The sequence below is a fragment of the Anomaloglossus baeobatrachus genome, chromosome 12 (genome assembly GCF_048569485.1).
Source record: "Anomaloglossus baeobatrachus isolate aAnoBae1 chromosome 12, aAnoBae1.hap1, whole genome shotgun sequence".
Lineage (NCBI taxonomy): Eukaryota > Metazoa > Chordata > Amphibia > Anura > Aromobatidae > Anomaloglossus > Anomaloglossus baeobatrachus.
This window is the reverse complement of record NC_134364.1, coordinates 45,487,362-45,512,163: the sequence shown is the minus strand read 5'-3', so window position 1 is coordinate 45,512,163 and position 24,802 is coordinate 45,487,362. Positions and strand designations below refer to the sequence as shown.

At 42.9% G+C, this 24,802-nt stretch overlaps 1 protein-coding gene across 2 annotated transcripts in view; it reads right to left on the bottom strand.

Moving 5' to 3' along the window:
• Positions 1-2,170: 2,170 nt before the first annotated feature.
• The window catches only part of RTN1 (reticulon 1), a 293,390-nt gene continuing 270,758 nt past the window's right edge, over positions 2,171-24,802 (bottom strand). For both annotated transcript variants that reach the window (XM_075330280.1, XM_075330281.1), the window contains 6 exons: positions 23,802-24,009; positions 20,496-20,634; positions 18,274-18,343; positions 7,506-7,552; positions 7,373-7,431; positions 2,171-3,187 (listed from right to left, as the gene is read on the bottom strand). In XM_075330280.1, the coding sequence (XP_075186395.1) occupies positions 3,148-3,187; positions 7,373-7,431; positions 7,506-7,552; positions 18,274-18,343; positions 20,496-20,634; positions 23,802-24,009 (563 nt within the window). In that variant the 3' untranslated portion in view covers positions 2,171-3,147. The remainder of the gene's footprint in view (positions 3,188-7,372; positions 7,432-7,505; positions 7,553-18,273; positions 18,344-20,495; positions 20,635-23,801; positions 24,010-24,802) is intronic.

Sequence of the window (24,802 nt, the reverse complement as noted above, 5' to 3'; positions counted from 1 at the left end):
GATAGATAGATAGATAGAAATAGATAGGTAGAATAAACAGTTGAAGCCAGACTTTTACATACACTATCTAAAAAGACACATCTGCAGGTTTTTCTCACTATCTGACATGAAATCAGAATAAACCTTTCTCGTTTTAAGTAAATTAGGAACCAAAATTATTTATATTTACCAAATGCCAGAATAATGAGAGAGGGAGAAAGTTTTAATGGCATTTTTATTACTTTCTGCAAAGTCAAAAGTTTACATACATTTCATTACTATTTGGTACCATTGCCCTTATACTGTATGAATTGGGTGAGATGTTTTGGATCTCCTTCCACAAGCTTCTCACAATAGTTGGTAGGAATTTGGGCTCATTCCTCCTGACAGAACTGGTGTACTCCTGACAGCCATGTTTATAGGTCGCCTTGCTCGCACCGGCCTTTTGAGATTTGTCTATAAATTTTTAATAGGATTGAGATCAGGGCTTTGTGATGGCCACTCCAAAACATTTACTTTATTATCCTTAAGCCACTTTGTAACCAGTTTGGCAATATACTTTGGGTCATTGTCCATTTAGAAGAGCAATTTCTGCCCAAGCTTTAAGTTTCTGGCTGACGTCTTGAGATGTTGCTCCAGTATTGCCACATAATCTTCTTTCCGCATGATGCCATCTATTTTGTGAAGTGCACCAGTCCTTCCTGCAGCAAAACAACCCCACAACATCCATCCCCGTGTTTCACAGTTGGGATGGTGTTCTTAGGCTTCAAAGCTTCCCCTTTTTCCCTCCAACTGGAACGATGGTCATTATGGCCAAACAGTTCAATTTTAGTTTTGTCAGACTACAGGATATGTCTCTAAAAATTAAGGTTGTTGTTCCTCTGTGCATTTTCAAACATTAATCTGGCTTTTATATGTTTCTTTTGGAGTAATGGCTTCTTCCTGGCGGAGTGGCCTTTCAGCTCATGTTGATACAGTACTCGTTTCACTGTGGATAATGACACAATCTTACCAGCTTCCGCCAACATCTTCACAAGGTCTTTTGCTTTTGTTCTTGGGTTGGTATGCACATGTCTGACCAAAGCATGTTCAGCCCTCTTACACAGAACTCATCTTTCTGAGCAGTATGATGGTTGGACATTCCCATCTTGTTTGTATTTGCATATAATTGTTTGTACAGATGAACGAGGCACCTTCGGGTATCTGGAAATTGCACCCAAGGATGAACCAGACTTGCGCAAGTCCACAATTCTCTTCCTGAGATCTTGGCTGATTTCTTTTGACTTTCCCATGATGCTACACAAAGAAGCCGTGTGTTTAAGGTGTGCATTAAACTACATCCACAGGTGTGTCTCTAATTACCTCAGATGTTGCCAATAAACCTATCAGAAGCTTCCAAAGACATGAGTCATCATACGGGCTGTCGCTTATTGTTTAAAGGCATAGTGCACTTAGTGTATGTAAACTTTTGACTTAGCAGAAAGTAATAAAAAAGCCTTAAAACATTCTCTCTCATTATTCTGGCATTTGGCAAATATAAGTAATTTTCGTTCCTAATTGACCTAAAACGAGAAAGGTTTATTCCAATTTCATGTCAGATAGTGAGAAAAACCTGCAGATGTGTCTTTTTAGATAGTGGATGTAAACGTCTTGTTTCAAATGTACTTTCATTATATAGGTTAAAGGATTAGTCACTAATGGTAAGCAACTTTCCAATTTACTTTTTCTAGAGAACAGAAGGATTTTTTACTTTATTCTTTAATACTTGTTGCATGCTGTAGGTTAATGTCCACCTCTGCAGTCTAGCAGTCGTAGCGAAGCATGTGCAGCGCTTACAAGTTCTTTCTAATAAGGCTTGTAAGCGCTCATTTATAGTTTGTTGGATTACTGGAGCGCACAATCCGACCAGCTCTTTTGCGTCTACACACCTCCGATAGTACAGAGGCAAATTTGCCTTTGCTTGCAGCTTTGCACAGCACGCAGTGCAGGCTCACAGTGCAGCCATGCCTCTGGCCTGAACGTCCATTCATCAGGAGCACAGTTCCGCGGCAAATAGGAAACCTAGAGGCATAACAGTGGTGCGCTCCAGATTGCGCCCACTAGGGTGGACTTGTGCTGGCAGCTCAATGACATGTAACAGATCAGAACAAATTTAACAAATACAGTGAAAATGCAAATGGAAAACACCAAATCTTGGCAAGAATCAAATTTTATTCCCATTTGTACTGAAATATTTTGGTTAGGTAACGAGCACATAGATACAGCGAATATGTTATCTGCGCCATCAATGACTGCTGTCACCATCGAGAACGTCACCGGGTCGTTCCATCGGTCAGAACTGGCAGGATGTGTTTTGGCAAAGTTTTACAAGCTCAACAAAAAGAGAATCTTTTACATTTAGTGACATTTTATTTATGCATTCAGTGTCAAGTACATAATAAGTGCAAATATTCAGAGTCCATAAGTCCGCTAGGAACTACAGAGAATGGATTACAAATCGTAATAAACCGAACGAGCTGGATTTGGCTACCGTACATGTAAATCTGTCATCCCAATCCCTTACAACAGAAGTACTGCAAGTTGAATTAATACAAAAACGGAGAAGTACCGCACACTGATTTCACTTGTGCTGGAAAACACGAAACATTAGTCTACAGTTCTACGTATATATATATTTATATCATTGAAATAACTCCAACCAGCGGGCCTAGAGACAACGAAGCAAGTCTGTCCTATTGCATCAATTGCCCTAAGCATGAAGCCCTAGCCGCACGTCACATTAAGTTATAGAAGCGCTGCCAAGAATAGCAGAAAAAACACTAAAAAATAATAAATAAGAAATTAAAAAAAATAATAATATTTTACTTAGGCTTCCAACATCATGCACTTTTAAGCAACACAAAAAAAGAAACACGTCTAGTACACTTTTTTGTATCTCTTCACTATACTTTAGTGCTTGACACGGCTGATTGCAAGTATTCTAATAGCACAGAAGCAGGTTCTGCTCCTAGATCTTTTTTTTTTATTTTTATTTTTTGGATGTTTCGATAAACACAGAGTGTCGGAAAAGAGAATGGTGCAATAAATCTGTAAGTAAAGTGTAGAACACAGCTGTTTCCACGTTAGACTCCACAATTTACCAAGAATTGACTGGACTAGATAGATCATTTATTCCTTCTGTTTTGCACCAGGAATTTTAGCTTGAATTCTACAAATAAAAATAATAAAAAAACATGTTAGTTAATTAAACTTGCACTTCTATTTTAAAAAGTCATAATTACATTACCCCCTTCATATTCTCCAGCACAGTAGGTGAGCTCAGATTGCATTGGGCCCTTAAAACATTAGGGCCCATCTCTGTTCCTCCAATGCACCCCCCTCTACTACTAAAATAGGGGGTATTCGTGGCAAAAAAATTTGGGATGGCATAACTGTGAAGGTAGACTGGGCTATAGGTTGTTTGTTCAAATGTAATAAGATTGTCTGTGTATGTAAATAATCAAAATGTAGCTGTAGTTGTATAATTATCTGTGTGTCTATATGGCAATCGCACAGACGCCATAATATGATTCTAAGCTGTATAGTCAAAAAAGGGTTAAACCAAGGATGAGTGAACAGATGTACAAACAATGAACAAAAAGTATTTATGCTTATCAGTGGTTTCACACAAAGAAGGAATGTATCTGTGGGATGAAATGTGTGTACCTGCACTCCCCAACCCTCCCTATGCGGCTTCGATGTATGAGAAAAGACAGATTTTGATACTTTTGTACATGTCTGAAGATTGAAATGTAATACTAAAATCTGAGCTATAGAATACACGAGTTCAGACACAAGCCTGAGCTCAATCAGAGAACATGTTCTGTGTTCATTGATTATTGAGTTTCATTATATCTGCGCAGATACCTAATTTGGCCCCGTACCTCTGGTGCCCTGAACAAAGACTCCATCAACAGTCTTACCCAAATTTCTCCCTTGACATAACTACTTACATGTGATCACAATAAAAAGTAGATGGGCATTGATTTACTTAAATGCATGTATTTTGGGATAAAAATAACTTTATCACACAGAGATTTCCATGGCGGCATCAGGTTTTGTTCAGATTACAGACTCTGACACTATGCCTGAGAAATTCTCTGGTCTGCGGGATCAACGCAGGCAGGACTGGGGTGTCGACCTGCTGTGTGCTGATTCATGGGCAGGCTAGCAAGAGTTAATCTCTGCCATTCTGCTTGTTAGTCTCCTTTGATCACATGTTGTGAGGAAGCCAATCACATCTGCTTTCCTCCTATTTATGCTGGCTGAATACTTTCACCTATGCCAGCTATATTTTGTTCTATGTTGGTGTGTGCGGTGTGGTGTTCCAGGCTAGCTGGTGGAAGTAGTGCTTATTACTCTGTGCAGTTGTGTAGTTTATCCCTGTTTTTTTTGTAACTTCCATCCTGTTCCTGTTTTCCTCCTGAATCTCTTATTGTTATGCGGTGTTCTGCATTGCACTTGCTGGGTGTCATGGCGGCGTCAGACTCTGTTCACACTGCAGAGTCCGACAAACTGCCTGGGATTCTTTAGTTGCACTGCCTGTCATGGGCGTCAGCTGGTTCTGGCTTCACTGCTCTCCAGTACAGCGCTACAGAGTTAATTTCTGCTGGCTTGTGATCAGGTGGTGGGAGCTCAGGCTGCTGATCACCATCTCCAGCCTTTATAAGGTTCTGGATTCTGGGGCTGTTTGCCGGATATAGCTCTTTGCTTCCTGGTTCCTGTGGTTATCCAGTTATCCGGTGATATTCAAGTTGCGGTTTAGCGTGGTGTGGGAGTTCTCCAGTTGTGTATTTATTTCCTAACCCTTTTGCGTTACTCCCCGGTTTAGATATTGTCCCTCCTTTGCGTATGAATCCACGAGTTTTCATTTACCCTTTTCTGTGATTATTAGTGGGGTTTTGGTAACTGGGTTTCCAGCCCGGACCCTGGGTGGGGGGGGAAGTAGTATCAGGGCTTGGCCAGGAAATAGGGCCACGTTGATGGCTCAAACCTGACTAAAATCAAGTCTACCTACGAAATAAGAAACAGCACAGGGGCCCCAGTCGTAGTGCCAGCCTAGGAGCCCCTTCTGTATCCGTACACCCCTGTGACACTTATTGTCTAATCCTATGCGTGTGCAGTGTAGTCCATAGATTGCTGCACACTCATGTGTGCAGTGTGTCAGAGTTTTGGTTTTCCCTTGTCTGTCTTTTTTGTGTGTAACATCACACTCCTGTCCTGTACTTTCCTGGTGGAAAGGGGGGGGGGTATCACATTAGGTTTAGTCGGGAGCAGTGCCAGAAACAGGACTCAGGCATCTCCACCATTAGGGGTATCGCTAAGGTTAGGGACAGCATAGGGCCCCCTAGCATGAGGGACAGTCTAGCGGTCCCTTTAACTGGTTATGCAACAGTCACATTGTGACAAATGTTTGCTATTCCTTAAAAAATTTACACCACTTGCCTTGTATAGCCTCTGTTGTTTTCTCATCTCCTTTGTGCTGATTTATGACTACAGATCATATCAGAGTTGAGCTGAACCTTGAGGTCATAAATCAGCAGATTGGAGCTCATAAAAAGAGAGATAAAAGTTATAAACTATCCTATCAGAATGAGCTCACTGATGGATTCACAGTTAACTCATTCAGCAGCCAGTAATGCACAAAGAAACAACAAGGGCTCTAAAAACCAATTGCCTACATTTTAATGACACACTATTACAAAAAATAATTTTAGAAAAAAATAATACATATATTTAAATATTTTTCCCCCCCAAATATCCTTTAGAAGATATATTCAGGGAATATATTCCTCTTTAGGTATAAGTGCTACAGATGTATAGTACATCCCCGATTTTCGTTAAAGAGGTTGTCTGGTGAAAACAAGTTATCACCTATCTGCAGGTGATTGGTTGAGGTCCATCTGCTGGGGAGAGGGGAAACTATCCCCAATCCAGCACTTTTGTCCTCTTTATAAAATGTAGAGACAGGTCTGAGGCTCGACCACTGGGCTGCCCGAAAAAAAAAAACGAGCACAGCTCAGGGAATTAATAGAGGTTCGCTCCATTCTAACGAGGATAAAAGTGCCCCGTTCTGTCGATGGGTGCATGTCCCAGCAGTCAGACCCCCACCGATCAACAAGTTATCACTATTCCTTGGATAGGTGATCATTTGATGTATAAAATCAGGATAAAGGTAGTCTGCCATATAATTGATATTGTGTTGTGTTGTTTAGATGTAACTTCTGCTCATCCCAGACTTCATAAGATCTTAAGTGATCACCCCCTCATCTCCTAAGAATCTCCATTCAGTATAAGAGAGGCCTATTGACTAGAATACTTCCTGTAATAAAGAATACAACCGGAATTAATCTCCATTCAGTACACTCCTATGAGTAAAATTAAGCTAACTGGGTTTTCTTTTGGCATAAAGAAAGGAAAGATATAGGGATGAGAGAGCACTACCATGCTTGGGTACTCGGTGCTGAAAACGAGAAGGTCGGATGCTTGGACGGGATAATCTGGAGTACTGAGTATATTGAAAGTCAAATGGAAACTCAAACATTTTTTCTCAAGAAAAATGTTCGAATTTGTCACTGACTTCCATTATGCTTCGTACTTGAGTCAAGTCCATCCAAGCGTCCAACCTGCTCTTTTCGAATGCTTAGCACCCGGGCATGGCAGTGCTCTCTCATCACTAGTAGGAATGATATTGTCATTCAGTGTTCAGGTCCACACTAGCGGGGTGACACAACGACGTCGGACTCTGTTCACATTGAGGTCTCCTAGTTGCCCAGTCTGAGCCGGGCATCGGCTGAGTCTTTTTCATTGCTTTCCAGTCCTGCAGGAGTTAATTCCTGTGGAGTGGTATGCGGCTATTGGATTACTTTTGGATACTCAGGTTGCTAATTCCTATTCAGCTGACTCCTCCCTATTTAAGGCTGGGGAGTCTGTTCTGTCCTGCAATTCCAGTCTTTGTGGCGAACCTATTTGTGGTGACCTGTAGTTTGCTGTTTGAGTGGAGTGAAAGTTCCCCCTTTGTGTGTTTCCTTCCTTCCTTATACTTTATTCCCTCCCATACACGTATTGTCTCTCCTTTGTGTTTGTGTGCAGTGTGTACGAGTTTTGTTTTTTTCCTCTGTCCGTGATATCTGTGGGGTTTTTTACATCATGTCTAGCCGCCCCAACAGTGGGGGAGAGAGGGAGTAAGAACAGGGCTTGCACAGGAGTCGAGGTCACGCTGGGGGCTCAGACCTGGCTGCCATCAAGCCTACCTCTGAGATAAGGGACAGTGCAGGGACCTCAGTCTGAGGGCCAGAATAGGTGTTCCTATTTAGTAATTTTATACCCCATGAAAGATATCATATAAACTTACTTTGCCACTATTGTGTTCATGTTTGTCCTCACCAGTCCCAAATACTGGTCAATTTGTGCCTAGAAGAGAAAAATATCAGCTTATTATTTAATTATTGTTGCAATTAGATAGATGAACTTAAAACAATTCTTACCTGATACTTGTCATATACGGCTGGGAGAGAGAACATGGACACCACAGCTACAAAATATAAGAGATGATGCATCAGATTAATGAGAAAAAAATGGAATAAATATAAGCAAGTTATGATTATTCTAACTCAAAATATAGATTTTTTTTTATTAAATACAGTCATAGTTGAAAGTGTTGGCACCCTTGAAATTGCTCTAGAACATGAAGTATTTCTCCCAGAAAATTATTGCAATTACATGTTTTGTTATACAGATGTTTATTTACTTTGTCTGTATTGGAACAACACAAAAAAAAATGAGAAAAGAGGCAAATTGGACAGAATTTTACACAAAACTCCAAAATTAGGCCAGACAAACTTTCCAAAATTAGGGGTAAGCAACTATGATTCAAGCATGTGATGCTCATTTAAACTCACCTGTGGCAAGTAACAGGTGTGGGCAATATGAAAATCACAGAGATGTTGACTTAATATTTGCATTTTGTATCTGTATGTGCCACACTTAGCATGGAGAAGAGAACTGTGTGAGGACTTGACAACCAAAATTGTTGAAATTTATCAACAACCTCAAGGTTACAAGTCCATCTCCAGAGATCTTGATATTCCTTTGTCCACAGTGCGCAATATAATCAAGAAGTTTACAACCCATAGCACTGTAGCTAATCTCCCTGGACGAGGAAGGCAAATAAAAATTGATGAAAGATTTCAACGCAGTAAAGTCTGGATGATGTATAAGCCGCCCCAATCAAGTTCCACAGAAATTCAAGCTGTCTTGCAGGTTCAGGATGCATCAGTGTCAACACAAACTATCCATAGACATATGAATGAAATTAAATCCTATAGAGGAGACCCAGGAGGGACAGAGACATAACAAAAACTAAAGCGGGCTTTACACGCTACAAGAAATCTAACGATGTGTCGGCGGGGTCACGTCGTAAGGAACGCGCATCCGGCATCGTTAGTGTTGTTGTAGCGTGTGACAGCTACGTGCGATTGCGCTTGAACGTAAAACCGTTCATCGCATGCATGTCGTTCATTTCCTTAAAATTGCACGTCGGGTTGTTCAATGATCCCGAGGTAGCACACATCGCAGTGTGTGACACCCCGGGAACGATGAACAGATCTTACCTGTGTCCCGCGGCTCCCGCCGGCTATGCGGAAGGAAGGAGGTGGGCGGGATGTTTAAGTCCCGCTCATCTCCGCCCCTCTGCTCCTATTGCCCGGCTGCCAAGTGACGTCGCTGTGACGCAGAACGTCCCTCCCACTCCAGGAAGTGGATGTTCGCCGCCCACATCGAGGTCGTATGGAAGGGTAAGTACATGTAACGGGAAATAATCGTTTGTGCGACACGGTCAACAAATTGAACGTGCCGCACATACGATGGGGGCGCGTACAATAGCATACGATATCATATGTGATATCGTAAGGTCAGGGCCGGCGTCAACACCCGGCATACCTGGGCAAATGCCGGGGCCCTGGAGAGCCGGGGGGGCCCACTCGGCCTCGTCAGTTCTGGTGCACCTTGGCCGGGGCCCACTCTCCTTAGTTCTGCGGCCCCCGGGCCGAGTTCCGGGGACCGCAGTCCTCGGCAGGAATCTGCGGCGCCATCCCTTTAAGGCGCGCAGACTTCCTGGTTTGAACTTCATCTGTGGGCGGAGCTACCGACCGGCGTCCTGCTCATCCCACAGATGAAGGAGTTGCAGTGCCAGTCAGCGACCCCCAGCCCAGCTCTTCTCTCCGGCGCTGTGTGGGCCCCGTCTCCTCCATGACCTGAGCGGTATGTGCCCTCCCCACCCCCGATTTATGCCCCCCGGAGCCGCGCGTGTCTGTCTGTCTGTATGTAGCAGAGCTATGTGTGTATGTATATAGCAGAGCTATGTGTGTATGTATATAGCAGAGCTATGTGTGTATGTATATAGCAGAGCTATGTGTGTATGTATATAGCAGAGCTATGTGTGTATGTATATAGCAGAGCTGTGTGTATGTATATAGCAGAGCTGTGTATATGTATATAGCAGAGCTATGTGTGTATGTATATAGCAGAGCTATGTGTGTATGTACCTCAGCACATCAGACTCTCCACGACCGTGGAAAGCTTCAAGAGGAACCTCAAGACCCACCTCTTCCAACAAGCCTACAACCTACAATAGCCTTCAGCCCAGTAGACCACTGCGCAACCAGCTCTGTCCTTACCTATTGTACCATCACCCATTCCCTGTAGACTGTGAGCCCTCGCGGGCAGGGTCCTCTCTCCTCCTATACCAGTCTGTCTTGTACTGTTAATGATTGTTGTACGTATACCCTCTTTCACTTGTAAAGCGCCATGGAATAAATGGCGCTATAATAATAAATAATAATAATAATAATGTATATAGCAGAGGTATGTGTGTATGTATGTAGCAGAGCTATGTGTGTATGTATATAGCAGAGGTATGTGTGTATGTATGTAGCAGAGCTATGTGTGTGTATGTATAGAGCAGAGCTATGTGTGTATGTATATAGCAGAGCTATGTGTGTATGTATATAGCAGAGGTATGTGTGTATGTATGTAGCAGAGTGTGTATGTATATAGCAGAGGTATGTGTGTATGTATATAGCAGAGCTATGTGTGTATGTATATAGCAGAGCTATGTGTGTATGTATATAGCAGAGCTATGTGTGTATGTATGTAGCAGAGCTATGTGTGTATGTATATAGCAGAGGTATGTGTGTATGTATGCAGCAGAGCTATGTGTGTATGTATATAGCAGAGCTGTATGTATGTATATAGCAGAGGTATGTGTGTATGTATATAGCAGAGGTATGTGTGTATGTATATAGCAGAGGTATGTGTGTATGTATATAGCAGAGGTATGTGTGTATGTATATAGCAGAGGTATGTGTGTATGTATATAGCAGAGCTATGTGTGTATGTATATAGCAGAGCTATGTGTGTATGTATATAGCAGAGCTATGTGTGTATGTATATAGCAGAGCTATGTGTGTATGTATATAGCAGAGCTATGTGTGTATGTATATAGCAGAGCTATGTGTGTATGTATATAGCAGAGCTATGTGTGTATGTATATAGCAGAGCTGTGTGTATGTATATAGCAGAGCTGTGTGTATGTATATAGCAGAGCTATGTGTGTATGTATATAGCAGAGCTATGTGTGTATGTATATAGCAGAGCTATGTGTGTATGTATATAGCAGAGCTGTGTGTATGTATATAGCAGAGCTATGTGTGTATGTATATAGCAGAGCTATGTGTGTATGTATATAGCAGAGGTATGTGTTTATGTATGTAGCAGAGCTATGTGTGTATGTATGTAGCAGAGCTGTGTGTATGTATATAGCAGAGCTATGTGTGTATGTATATAGCAGAGCTATGTGTGTATGTATATAGCAGAGCTATGTGTGTATGTATATAGCAGAGCTGTGTGTATGTATATAGCAGAGCTATGTGTGTATGTATATAGCAGAGCTATGTGTGTATGTATATAGCAGAGCTATGTGTGTATGTATAGAGCAGAGCTATGTGTGTATGTATAGAGCAGAGCTGTGTGTATGTATATAGCAGAGCTATGTGTGTATGTATATAGCAGAGCTGTGTGTATGTATATAGCAGAGCTATGTGTGTATGTATATAGCAAAGCTGTGTGTATGTATATAGCAGAGCTATGTGTGTATGTATATAGCAGAGCTATGTGTGTATGTATATAGCAGAGCTATGTGTGTATGTATATAGCAGAGCTATGTGTGTATGTATATAGCAGAGCTGTGTGTATGAATATAGCAGAGCTATGTGTGTATGTATATAGCAGAGCTATGTGTGTATGTATATAGCAGAGCTATGTGTGTATGTATGTAGCAGAGCTATGTGTGTATGTATATAGCAGAGCTATGTGTGTATGTATGTAGCAGAGCTATGTGTGTATGTATATAGCAGAGCTATGTGTGTATGTATATAGCAGAGCTATGTGTGTATGTATGTAGCAGAGCTATGTGTGTATGTATGTATATAGCAGAGCTGTGTGTATGTATATAGCAGAGCTATGTGTGTATGTATATAGCAGAGCTATGTGTGTATGTATATAGCAGAGCTATGTGTGTATGTATGTAGCAGAGCTATGTGTGTATGTATATAGCAGAGCTATGTGTGTATGTATGTAGAAGAGGTATGTATGTATGTAGCAGAGCTATGTGTGTATGTATGTAGCAGCGCTGTGTCTGTATGTATGTATCCAGCAGAGCTGTGTGTATGTATATAGCAGAGCTATGTGTGTATGTATATAGCAGAGCTATGTGTGTATGTATGTAGCAGAGCTATATGTGTATGTATATAGCAGAGCTATGTGTGTATGTATGTAGCAGAGGTATGTATGTATGTAGCAGAGCTATGTGTGTATGTATGTATGTAGCAGCGCTGTGTCTGTATGTATGTATCCAGCAGAGCTGTGTGTGTTTGTCTGTATGCATGTATAATGTGTATCTATGTATGTCAGTGTATATGACTGTATAGATATGTCAGTTCTATATGTATTTTTGTGAGTTTGTCGTTAAATATGTATATGTATGTGTAGGTATGTGCGTGTCTGCGTGTGGATGGGGCCCACTGGGACTCTTCCGCCCGGGGCCCACAAAAACCTGGAGCCGGCCCTGCGTAAGGTGTAAAGCAGGCTTTAGACTGCAGTTTGCCAAAATGGACATGAATAACTGAAATTCTTCTGGGAAAGCATCTTGTGGACAGATGAGACCAAGAAAGAGCTTTATGGTATCCTTCTACTGTTTGCCGAAAACGGAATGAGGCCTACAAAGAAAAGAACACAGGACCTACAGTCACATATGGTGGAGGCTCAATATGTTTTGGGGTTGTTTGCTGCCTCTGGCACTAGGGGCACTGACTGTTTGCAGAGCATCATGAAATCTGAAGATTACCAAAGGATTTTAGGTCGCAATGCAATGCTCAGAAAGCTGGGTTTGCATCCTAAGTCATGGGTTTTCCAGCAGGACAATGGGTTGATACACACGGCACTTCTGGGGTGGTGCTCAAGTAGGGTCCAAAACCGTCTCAAGTAGATGTAAAAACTTGGCACTCAAGTTAAATGTGAATAGTGGTCCTTTATTGAGAATAACGTGTGGGACCAGCACAAGCACAGATATTTCAGTCAAAAACCTTAATCAGTGTGCTATAAATTGTAACAAAAGCCAAAGATACATAAATAAGTAAATAAACAGTAATATACATCAGAAACCATGAGAGTATATGAGAATAAGTGACGCTGGGAAGAACCAGGTAGGACCTTTATGGGAGCCTACTAGCCTTGCTGTATAATGTATTTAATGGCTACAAATCATTCACATTCTCTAAGCACCAGCTTAGCAGTGGGAGCTGATTAGCCCTGCTTTATAATGTATTTAATGGCTAAATAGCATTGTATTCTTTAGGCACCTGCTCACCATTCATTTCCTGTGATATTCTCACATCCCATCCTGACCACACAGTAACTCACATTGTCATACCTGGTTCTTCCCAGTGTCACTTATTATTTTTGTTACACTTTATAACACACTGATCAAGGTTTTTGACTGAAACAACTGTGCTTGTGCTGATCCTACAAGTTCTCAATAAAAGCATTTACCTTGAGTGCTAAGTTTTTACATCTACTTCCAGCAGGACAATGACCCCAAACATACAGTACAGACCAAAGGTTTGGACACACCTTCTCATTCAAAGAGTTTTCTTTATTATTGTGACTCTGAAAATTGTAGATTCACATTGAAGGCATCAAAACTATGAATTAACACATGTGGAATGAAATACTTAACAAAAAAGTGTGAAACAACTGAAAATATGTCTTATATTCTAGGTTCTTCAAAGTAGCCACCTTGTGCTTTGATTACTGCTTTGCACTCTCTTGGCATTCTCTTGATGAGCTTCAAGAAGTAGTCACCGGAAATGGTTTTCACTTCACAGGTGTGTCCGGTCAGGTTTAATAAGTGGGATTTCTTGCCTTATAAATGGGGTTGGGACCATCAGTTGTGTTGTGCAGAAGTCTGGTGGATACACAGCTGATAGTCCTACTGAATAGACGGTTAGAATTTGTATTATGGCAAGAAAAAAGCAGCTAAGACGAGTGGCCATCATTACTTTAAGGAATGAAGGTCAGTCCGAAAAATTGGGAAAACTTTGAAAGTGTCCCCAAGTGCAGTAGCAAAAACCATCAAACGCTACAAAGAAACTGGCTCACATGAGCACCACCCCAGGAAAGAAAGACCAAGAGTCACCTCTGCTGCAGAAGATAAGTTTATCTGAGTCACCAGCCTCAGAAATCGCAGGATAACAGCAGCTCAGATTAGAGACCAGGTCAATGCCACACAGAGTTCTAGCAGCAGACACATCTCTAGAACAACTGTTAATAGGAGGCTTTGTGCAGCAGGCCTTCATGGTAAAATAGCTGCTAGGAAACCACTGCTAAGGACAGTCAACAAGCAGAAGAGACTCGTTTGGGCTAAAGAACACAAGGAATGGACATTAGACCAGTGGAAATCTGTGCTTTGGTCTGATGAGTCCAAATTTGAGATCTTTGGATCCAACCACCGTATCTTTGTGCGACGCAGACAAGGTGAACGGAAGGACATGCCTGGTTCCCACCGTAAAGCATGGAGGAGGAGGTATGATGGTGTGGGGGTGCTTTGCTGGTGACACTGTTCGGGCTTTATTCAAAATTGAAGGCGTACTGAACCAGCATGGCTACCACAGCACAGCATCTTGCAGCAGCATGCTATTCCATCCGGTTTGCGTTTAGTTGGACCATCATTTATTTTTCAACAGAACAATGACCCCAAACACACCTCCAGGCTGTGTAAGGGCTATTTGACTAAGAAGGAGAGTGATGGGGTGCTACGCCAGATGACCTGGCCTCCACAGTCACCAGACCTGAACCCAATCGAGATGGTTTGGGGTGAGCTGGGCCGCAGAGTGAAGGCAAAAGGGCCAACAAGTGCTAAGCATGCATCTCTGGGAACTCCTTCAAGACTGTTGGCAGACCATTTCCGGTGACTACCTCTTGAAGCTCATCAAGAGAATGCCAAGAGTATGCAAAGCAGTAATCAAAGCAAAAGGTGGCTACTTTGAAGAACCTAAAATATAAGACATATTTTCAGTTGTTTCACACTTTTTTGTTAAGTATTTCATTCCACATGTGTTAATTCATAGTTTTGATCCCTTCAATGTGTTGAAAATAAAGAAAACTCTTTGAATGAGGTGTGTCCAAACTTTTGGTCTGTATTGTACTTCAAGAAGCCCCCAGAAATGGATGGAAACAAAGTTCTGGAAGGTTCTGAAGTGGCAGCAATGAGTCCAGATCTAAATCCTATTGACACCTGTGGAGAATGTTAAAATTGCTGTTGGGAGAAGAGGCCTTCCTATATGAGAGACCTGGAGCAGTTTACAAAAGAAGAGTCCTAAACTCCAGGTGAGATGTGTAAGAAGCTTGTGGATGGTTATAGAAAGCGATTGATTGCAGTTATTTATTCCAAAGGGTAAAGGGTGTGCACTGTGCAACCAAATATTAAGTTGAGGATGCCAACAATTTTTTCCGGCCCATTTTTGTGCTTTTGTGTGAAATTATGTCCAATTTGCCTTTTTTCTTAGTTTTGTTTTGTGTTTTTCAAATTCCCACAAAGGAAATAAACATGTGTATGACAAAACCTGTGTAATTGCAATAATGTTCTGGGAGAAATACTTGATTTTCTGGAACAATTTCAAGGGTGCCAACACTTTCGGACAGGGCTGTGTGTTTCATTGATGTTATCTTTCTATCTATCATTCCAAATCATATATATCCTTATACCTAATTCTTTATTGGAATGGAGCAAAAAATATTACCAGGACCCTGATCTAATACTCTATAGCAACTGCACCATAACACTGCAAAAGTCCTCAGCTGGCACCTAAATGCCGGCATCCTTGGTGCCTCTGGCATTTCTAAGGCCCCTGTATGGCACACATCATGGCATTGTGTGAGGCCTAGTGATTAGGTCTCATGTGAAATCATGATGCGGTACCGGGCCTGAGGCATCTATAATACCGGCACTGCTGTGCTGTGGCTGCCATGGAGTACTGGCGTAAATGCCGGACAAGGGACCTGCTAATCCTTTCGCTCAATTCAATGTGCATATCTATTACCTACCCATCTGTCTAATTTCTATCTAACTACCAAACTCAGCCTATACCACTTTAAAAAGGTATTCTAGTAAGAAAAAGTCATTGGAAACTTGGATTAATAGAGGTTAAGTTCAGACAAATTATAGCATCTGCCATCTGACCAATCTAGTTACTTGCAACAATAATATTTTACATGTTCAGTAAAAATAAGGCAATAGAATAACACAAATCAGACACAAGCGTGAACAGTGCCCTAAGGTGCATTTACTCTGGCCTATATTCTGGAATGTTATTAGGAATGTTCATTTATCGATTATTTCCAATGACTCAAAGAACGAGAATAAAGTTTAAAATGCCTTAAACAAGACATGCTACCGAGAGCAATCGTATTACCACCAGTAAGGTGCAGCCGGATTGTTGTTACGGCTATACCCCAGAGGAGTCCTCCCTCAGGGTCAGGGTCCTGCTGTCTCTCCGCTGCCCGAGACCCATTCTGCGGGTGCTGTTCCGCCTCGGCGCCGTTCTCAGCGGTTGGCCCAATCTTCTGTTGTGTTACTGGTGGCTGTTCAGCCGCCAGAGTCTAAAGGCCCCGTTACACGCTACGATTTATCTGACAATATGTTGTCAGGGTCACGGTTTTCGTGACGCACTTCCGTCATTGTTAGCGACGTCGTTGCGTGTGACACCTACGTGCGACTCGAAACAAACGCAAATAGGGTGGAAAATCGTTGATCGCTGACACGTCGTTCAGTTTCAAAATATTGTTCGACAATTGGAACGCAGCAGACATATTGCTACGTTTGACACCCTGACAACGATGAACAACATCCACACGACCGCCTTTGTCAAACAATATATCGCTGAACGATGCAGCGTCACTTGTGAGATGTGTACGTGTGACCACTAAAAAACGACCTATGAGCGATCTCGGCAAATCGTAACAATGGTCTGGGCATGTCACATCGCTAACGAGATCGCTAGCAATATCGTTGTGTGTAAAGCAGCCGTAAGTGTGGAAAATGGGGAAGTGCGCATGCGCAGACCAAGTCCTTTCCTAAGTCTGACTCTTTCGACAATTTTTACATATTTGTTTAGACTACCATATATTTTATATCCATATATGTCATTCAGTCTTAATTGTTTTTTGTTTGTTTGTTCACTGTCACAAATCACACATTTTTGTCCTTTAAAAAGAAAATCACATTAATAAAATCTAATTGTTTATGCGCAAATTACTCCTTGAGTGTACAATATGGAAATCTGGAGTTTTTGGTGGATATCTCTGGCCAATGTGCATGCGCGTTACGTGACATCTTCAGATTGGCCGTCTGACGTCAGCTTCCCCGCGGCTATGCTGATTGGGTATGAGCTGAGATTAGGTGATGCTTAGGTTATATAGGGGCCTTGCCGACGCCGGATGGCGCTCAATCTCTACTTGCCTTGTGGCGAAAGTGTCTCTTAAGCAGGTCTTTCACTAATCGCTACCTAGTAGTAATAGCCGGTGTCTGGGCAGTCTAGCATACTGATACTTTCAAACCTAGTGGTGGTGACAGTGCTGGTAAAGCCAATGTCGTTCCTGCGCCTGCTTCATCTATTCCAGTATAGCAGCGCTGGTTAAGCGTACTGCTACCCATACCTTTACTTTATTAGGCGGCAGCGCTGGTTAAGCAAGCCGTTGGTCCGAATCTTAATATTTGCAGCTGGTGCTACTGCGCAGTTTGCGTGGTGCGACTCTGCAGCATCTGTACTTTTGTTTGTTTAATGGTGCACTTTCTCAACTGCGGTGGTCTTTCGAACCCACGGTTGGTCGTGTAAAAATGAGTGTGCAAATAACACATAAGGGGGCTTTACACGCAACGACATCGCTAACGAGATGTCGTTGGGGTCACGGAATTCGTGACGCACATCTGGCCTTGTTAGCGACGTTGTTGCGTGTGAAACGCACGAACGACCACTAACGATCAAAATTACTCACCTAATCGTTGATCCTTGACACGTCGTTCTAATCCCAAATATCGTTGCTCTTGCAGGATGCAGGTTGTTCGCCGTTCCTGAGGCAGCACACATCGTGCCGTGTGACGTCGCTGTGACGCCGCACGAACCGCCCCCTTAGAAAGGAGGCGGTTTGCTGGCCTCAGCGACGTCGCTATGAGGTAAGTATGTGTGAAGGGTCCTAGCGATGTGCGCCACGGGCAGCGATTTGCCCGTGACGCACAACAAACGTGGGCGGATGCTTTCTACCGATGTCGCTGTGTGTAAAGTGGGCTTTACCATTTGCACCCTGTTAATTTGAACCTAATTATACTAAAGTCTGTAGTTGTCCGTCCAGCCCTCTGGGCTCTTAGCAGCTATATTCCATCCATAGCACGGTGGACCCTGGGTTGCCCTTAGAATTGTATGTACCATCCTCCACTGAAGCCACCAACCCCATAAGACCTGTAAACAGGCCATTGAACGACCCCTGATCGGTTGTCATGTAGCTGATCACCTGTCGGACAGTGTAAATGTGCCTCTGTTCAATGTGTACATCTGCATATCTTATGCATAGCTAACACAAAAAAAGATATGTGTTATCTACGTGTATAAATGTACGGACTTCACATTACAATCATTTCCTTACCCATGATGAGAAGCGTAAGTCCATTGAACAAAGCCCCGACATATGTCAGCAGCCACATTAGTACAGCAAACTGTTGGGAAAAAAGCAAATATATTATTAGGTTCGTCCATAATACAGATTTTCGGACACAAACTAGTTTTGTATGGGATTCACAAGGAGAGAGTCTGTGCCATGCATCGTCCATCATGAGACATTACACGGCGTCAAGGAGTGTAATGTGTATCTGGTTTCTTCTACATTCCTTAACAAATAACTGGGCGATTAGACCATAGTCCTAGCCCATAGGTCTCCTGTTTCTCTATGACACACAAGAATTGCTGTTCTTTTGCTAAGAAAGAAGGACGGTTAGAGGTCGTTCTGCACTAACGGTCAAAGATGATGCTTGTCGTTATTCAAAAAACGTGGTTATGTTCAACGCGTTTCGCAGCTGCCTCGCTTGTTCACCAGGAAATAATAATACCCCAATCAATTTTTTTTTCCTGATGAAGAATAGAGGCAGCTTTGAAACGCGTTAACATAAACCACATTTTTTTGGAATAACGCACAGCATCATCTTTGACCGGCAGCGCAGAACAACCACTAACTGTCCTTCTTTCATACTCATCGGTATTTTGAGCCTGTGGATCTGCAGCAGCGGTCATTTACATGCCCCATTTCATCTACCGAAATGAGCATATATGATTTTCCCCTTCCCTTTTTTTCTCGGATAACACCCATTGTGCTATGTCTCCCTCCTAGCAAGAACTTTTACTAGGACATTTAATATGGATCCCTTTAAGGAGTATGCTTATCTCATATATTTATGGTATATCCATAGGATATTCCACAAATGTCTGCAGGTCCCTCTAGTGGAACCATCATTTTTCTGCGGCACTGGGCTGGGTCTTGCGATGGCGACGCATGTGCCACTCTCTACAGTCTTTTAAAAAGGACCTTTCACCAGTTCAAAAGTGGACAGTATTTGTCCAATTTTATTCCTATATAAAAATTACCACCAAATAAAAAAGCCCATATTTCTGCCGTATGGCGTATTGAAAAAAAAGTGGATTACCAAGGGGATCATTGAGGGGTAAATAAGAGCGAAAACTGGCCACTTTTGGCCTGGAGACAGGTCCTCTTTAAGTAGGAGTTCCTAAAATAGCCAAGCATGCTGGCCATAAATGTCTGAATGTTCCTGTAATGCCATTTTGGTGCCATTAATAACTTAAATCTTGTAGATTAATTTAAGTAAGTTGATGTTAACAAAGGAGGCCTTGAAAATCTGATGTCTCTTGCTCGGATTGATCTTTTCCTGCCCGTTTAGTGCATATACTGTATGGTCATTGCTTTGTGTGGGCAATTTTTCAGGGCAATTAAACATGGCTGTCCTTCGACCAAAAGTCTCAAGAAGGAAACACAGATTTTCACACCAGTACAGCTCTTATATTAAAGGGGTCTGTGATGATACTTTTAGTTATGAATTGGGAGCCACTTCCTTCTGACCTAGGATTAGTGACATTAACGACCTAGATCGTTTATATCATTCATCATCTGTCACGGGTGCGTCACGGTTGACAGACAGTCATGTGGTTTTTAGCCATAGAAGGTCGCAGCTTTTGGCTGTGCAGAATGCTCCTGACATTCCATTGTTCCTGCTGTCAGTATTCATTGGTATAGGTAGCTTTCCTGCTGGATTCATCTCTCTCCCTTTTGGACTCGGCAGGACCTCGCCTTCCCCCCAGCTGCTGATCAGCATTATCTTGGTGCTTAAATACCCCATCCTTCCTTGGACTGGTGCTGGTGATATTTTCAGTTCATTCAAGCCTTGGTTGGAAGTAAGCGGCTTGTACTCATCTGTTGTATCATGGCTGAAACTTTGCTGAACTGATACCCGAATCATCTGTGGATAAGTAGTTCATGATTTTCCCCTGTGTGTCCTCCTTGTGTCTTCTCTAGTGTTTAGTGGGTTGACTCAGGGTAGAGCTCCTCCCATCCGTTCCCTATTTAGGGCCCAGCACTAGGGATACCTAGGGTCAGGTATCTGGCTCGGCGCATAGGTGTAGAACCTATCAAGGGTGGTGAGGTACCCCAGGGAGCAGCAGTATGTTTGGTCAGGGGGTCACCATCTTCCCCTTCCCTAGACACAAGGTTTCCCTTCCCTTTTGCCATTCACTTTCCCGTACCTAGAATGACATCATGATGTGATACACGGAGGTGACAGACTGCTATACATCCACTATTACCTTCAGTGAATCCACCAGGTCCTGTACTAAGAAGAGTCTCCGGAGCTCTCTGACTATGCTGTTCGTGTACACTTGAAGACAGTCTGTGTACTTCTGGATCTGTTCTTGAGAGAGGGAGATCTCGATATCCAAGTAGTTCCTGCAAAATGTCAAGTGCCGTTTCCATGAACGCTTGGTAGAAACCATAGCTCTTAAACATTTTACAAATGATAGAGTCAGTACAATGAATTAAATATCCCAAATTTTAAACTTCTTATAATATTCTTGGGTGCACGTAGTATTTTTACATCTAAGTGACGTCATTTCTTAACTATGAAAATTTCTAAATTTGAAATGGATCAGCAGATGGGGTATAAAGTTTATATAAAAACAATTTGACTTTTCCCCAAGAAATAGCGCTATATGGTACTTCGTGTTGAAGTCTATCCTCATTCACATGGAGTATACCTGCAAAACCAGACTCATCCCAATCACAAGAGTGCAGATGTTATGCGGAAAAACGAGACTCTTTTCTCCTTTAACACAACAAATGGAAAAATGTTATTGTCATGGGTGTGTCCCGCTCTGGGGAGACCTCTGGGCGAGTCTGGGACCAGAAGGTCACAACGTCTAATTAGGCACAGGTCTATAACTTGTATTTGAGTGAATCTACTTTCTTTTAGTGCTGTAGGGGTTAAGGACTCTTTCCTATCTGGCTATCCTTTGTATCTAAAGGCCCAGTCACACTAAACAACTTACCAGCGATCCCAACAACGATCCAACCTGATAGGGATCGCTGATAAGTTGCTAAGAGGTTGCTGGTGAGATGTCACACTGCGACGCTCCAGCGATCCCACCAGCAACCTGACCTGGCAGGGATCGCTGGAGCGTCGCTACACAAGTTGCTGGTGAGCTCACCAGCAACCAGTGACCAGCCCCCAGCCAGCAGCGCCGCGTGGAAGCATGCTGCGCTTGGTAACTAAGGTAAATATCGGGTAACCAACCCGATATTTACCTTGGTTACCAGCGCACACCGCTTAGCGCTGGCTCCCTGCACACCTAGCCACAGTACACATGGGGTTAATTACCCGATGTGTACTGCAACTACATGTGCAGAGAGCAGGGAGCTGCGCACACTGCTTAGCGCTGGCTCCCTGCTCTCCTAGCTACAGTACACATGGGGTTAATTACCCGATGTGTACTGCAGCTACATGTGCACAGAGCAGGAGCCGGCACTGACAGTGAGAGCGGCGGAGGCTGGTAACGAAGGTAAATATCGGGTAACCAAGGACAGGGCTTCTTGGTTACCCGCTGTTTACCGTGGTTACCAGTGTCCGCAGAAGCCGGCTCCTGCTGCCTGCACATTTAGTTGTTGCTCTGTCGCTGTCACACACAGCGATCTGTGCTTCACAGCGGGAGAGCAACAACTAAAAAATGGCCCAGGACATTCAGCAACAACCAACGACCTCACAGCAGGGGCCAGGTTGTTGCTGGATGTCACACACAGCAACATCACTAGCAACATCGCTGCTACGTCACAAAAGTTGTTCGTTAGCAGCGATGTTGCTAGCGATGTTGTTTAGTGTAACTGGGCCTTTAATCTCAGGTGCAACTCTTTTATTACCACTCCCCTTCGCTTATAAAAAGTCACATGTCTTACTATCTGACGACCACTTTGGAAGGAACCTGTTTCTGGAAGACGCTGAAGCGTCGTGACTATTGCAGCTGTGATGTTTAGCTGCATTGGAGAAGCTTGGAATATTTTCCTTGTTGTGTCTATTTTCCCTCTGTTTGTCTCCCTTACGTCATGTTGTATTATTGCTGTGGTGAGACGTGTTCTCGCCAGCCTTCTCATTAGCCAGGGTGAGTTCAGGGCAAGCAAGGGCCTAGGCACATGGTGGCGATGGGGGGGAAAGACCCGTATAGTGGAGTTAGGGAGCACAGGGTACAGGCTGAGGTGAGTTGCAGGAGGTGTTTCCTCTCCCTATTGCCAGAGCCTTCCTTCTATACCATTCCCATTGTTATATTTGTGTTGCACTGCACACAGAGCATCTGTACACTCCAGCATGTCAGCTATTTACCAAATGAAGATTGTACTAAAGGTGAGATTCATATCACAATTCCTCTGACTTTCTACCACAAGCATACCTACAGATGAGAGGGGCTTGTAGCAGATTAAACTGGGGCCCCCTACTGGTGGTGACTTACACTACCATCTCCCTTAGCCAACTGGAATTTGGTCTCCTAAGTAGTGATGAGAGAACACTACTATGCTTGGAGTCTCCGTATTTGTAACGAGCTGTTAGACGCTCGGATGGGAGCAACTCGAGTACCCAAGTATAATGAAAGTCAATGGGGGACTCAAGCATTTTCCGGACGATTTCCTGGAAAAATGCTTGAGTACCCCATTGACTTTCATTATACTTGGGTGCTCGAGTTGCGCCCATCTGAGCATCCAACTGCTCATTACTAATACTGAGCACCCGAGCATAGTAGTGCCCACTCATCACTAGTTAAGAGTACTAAGCACCCGAGCATAGTAGTGCCCACTCATCACTAGTTACGAGTACTGAGCACCCGAGCATGGTAGTGCCCACTCATCACTAGATACGAGTACTGAGCACCCGAGCATAGTAGTGCCCACTCATCACTAGTTACGAATACTGAGCACCCGAGCATGGTAGTGCTTGCTCATCACTACTCCTAACCCATTTTCCATAGTAGAGAGGGGTTCCAAGAGAATCTGTAATCCCGAAGTACCAAGCACTTGTGTGTGCATATTGATTTATAGATATAGTGCAATACTTCACTTCTCCTATGGTAACATTGCAGATTGATTTACAACTAGCTGTTGGGTTCTAGATTAAAATAGAATTCAGTCAATTCAAGGGGCATTCCGGTTTCAGAAAACCCCTCTTCACTGGCGCAGTTTGTTTAAAAAAACAAACTGTTACTCAACCTGCCCCGGTCCAACAATCCTCTGCTCCTGATGCCCATTATTATCTGCAGCACTGATGTCACATCGACAGCGCTGCAGCCAATGCTGACAGCGGTTCTGAGCAGGTTGTGATGTCATCTTGCTCACCTGAGTTATTGGCTACAGCACTGTGGAGATGACATCAGCGCCGTAGACAACAAACACCAGCAACAACAACAGAGACTCAGCACTGGACCTGGGGAGGATCAGTAAAGCCACAGGTTATTTTATTAAAATCTACCAGGGATGACGCTTTTTCAAATTCAGAAAACCCCTTTAATGTCATGCACTGGATTTAGCAGGCGGCAGGGCATGCATTGGTCTTGGCAGATTGGTAAGATAACACTTACTTGAATGGATGTCCTTCATCGGTTTTCTGTACAGCTTGTAAGACTGACTTGTAGATTCTGAAGCTGATTGTGGCTGAGAGGGCAGCAAGTGCTAGGTAGGCGATGACACTGACCACGCTGAACTGAGTCAATGAGAAAAGCATCAAAAGGACACTTCCAAAGACAATCCCAGTCTGCTTCACATCTCGCCAGTATAATAAGTCTATAGCTGCGGAAGAAGAGCAGAAGATCAGATGACACAGCACCGCCACATAACAATGCCATATCTTACATGTATACGTGTTATATATAGATTTATCATCAAGTAACCAGCTCTTAACAAACATAAATAGTAATAAAAACATTTCCACAATGACCACTACCGTATTTTAAATGGGTTTCCCACTGGTATTATCCCACTGGGAGCCAAGTACACAAAATGTGTGAACGTTTGGAAGGACAGGTGTATCAATAGCGTTTTTACAATTAACACTCAATGTGCTTCCTTTAAAGACTATGGCACCTTGGATAAAACAATTCCGACTCTGATATGCAGTTTGCACCCTAATCTAAATTTCTGAATTTTCTCTTGAGTGAGTTTTTCTCTCAGTAAAATAGGCTGGATTTGTGGGCTATGGGTATCCAGTGTGTTAAGGTTTTCATTAGCTCATATATCAGTACAGCTTCTATCCTGCACTTTATTTAATCTTCATGGGTATTCCACTTTTTCTATACCCTATCTTCTCTGCCCTCCATAGTATATTATCTCCCTTCTCCATGCTGTGCAGATCTGTGTACACCCACTCATACACTCTCTTGCTATCGCTAACACTGAGAGAAGGGAAGTGTAGAGTCATCAGAACCATGAGCTACGATGGATTTGTAACAATTTTGCAAAAGCATTCAGCTAGATAAGGATGATAGAAAGATAGAGCATTTTTAATTAACACTATTTGACCCCTTTACAACATTCACTATACATGCATGGCGCATTTTGGAAGCGGGTGTATAGAGCGGGCTCA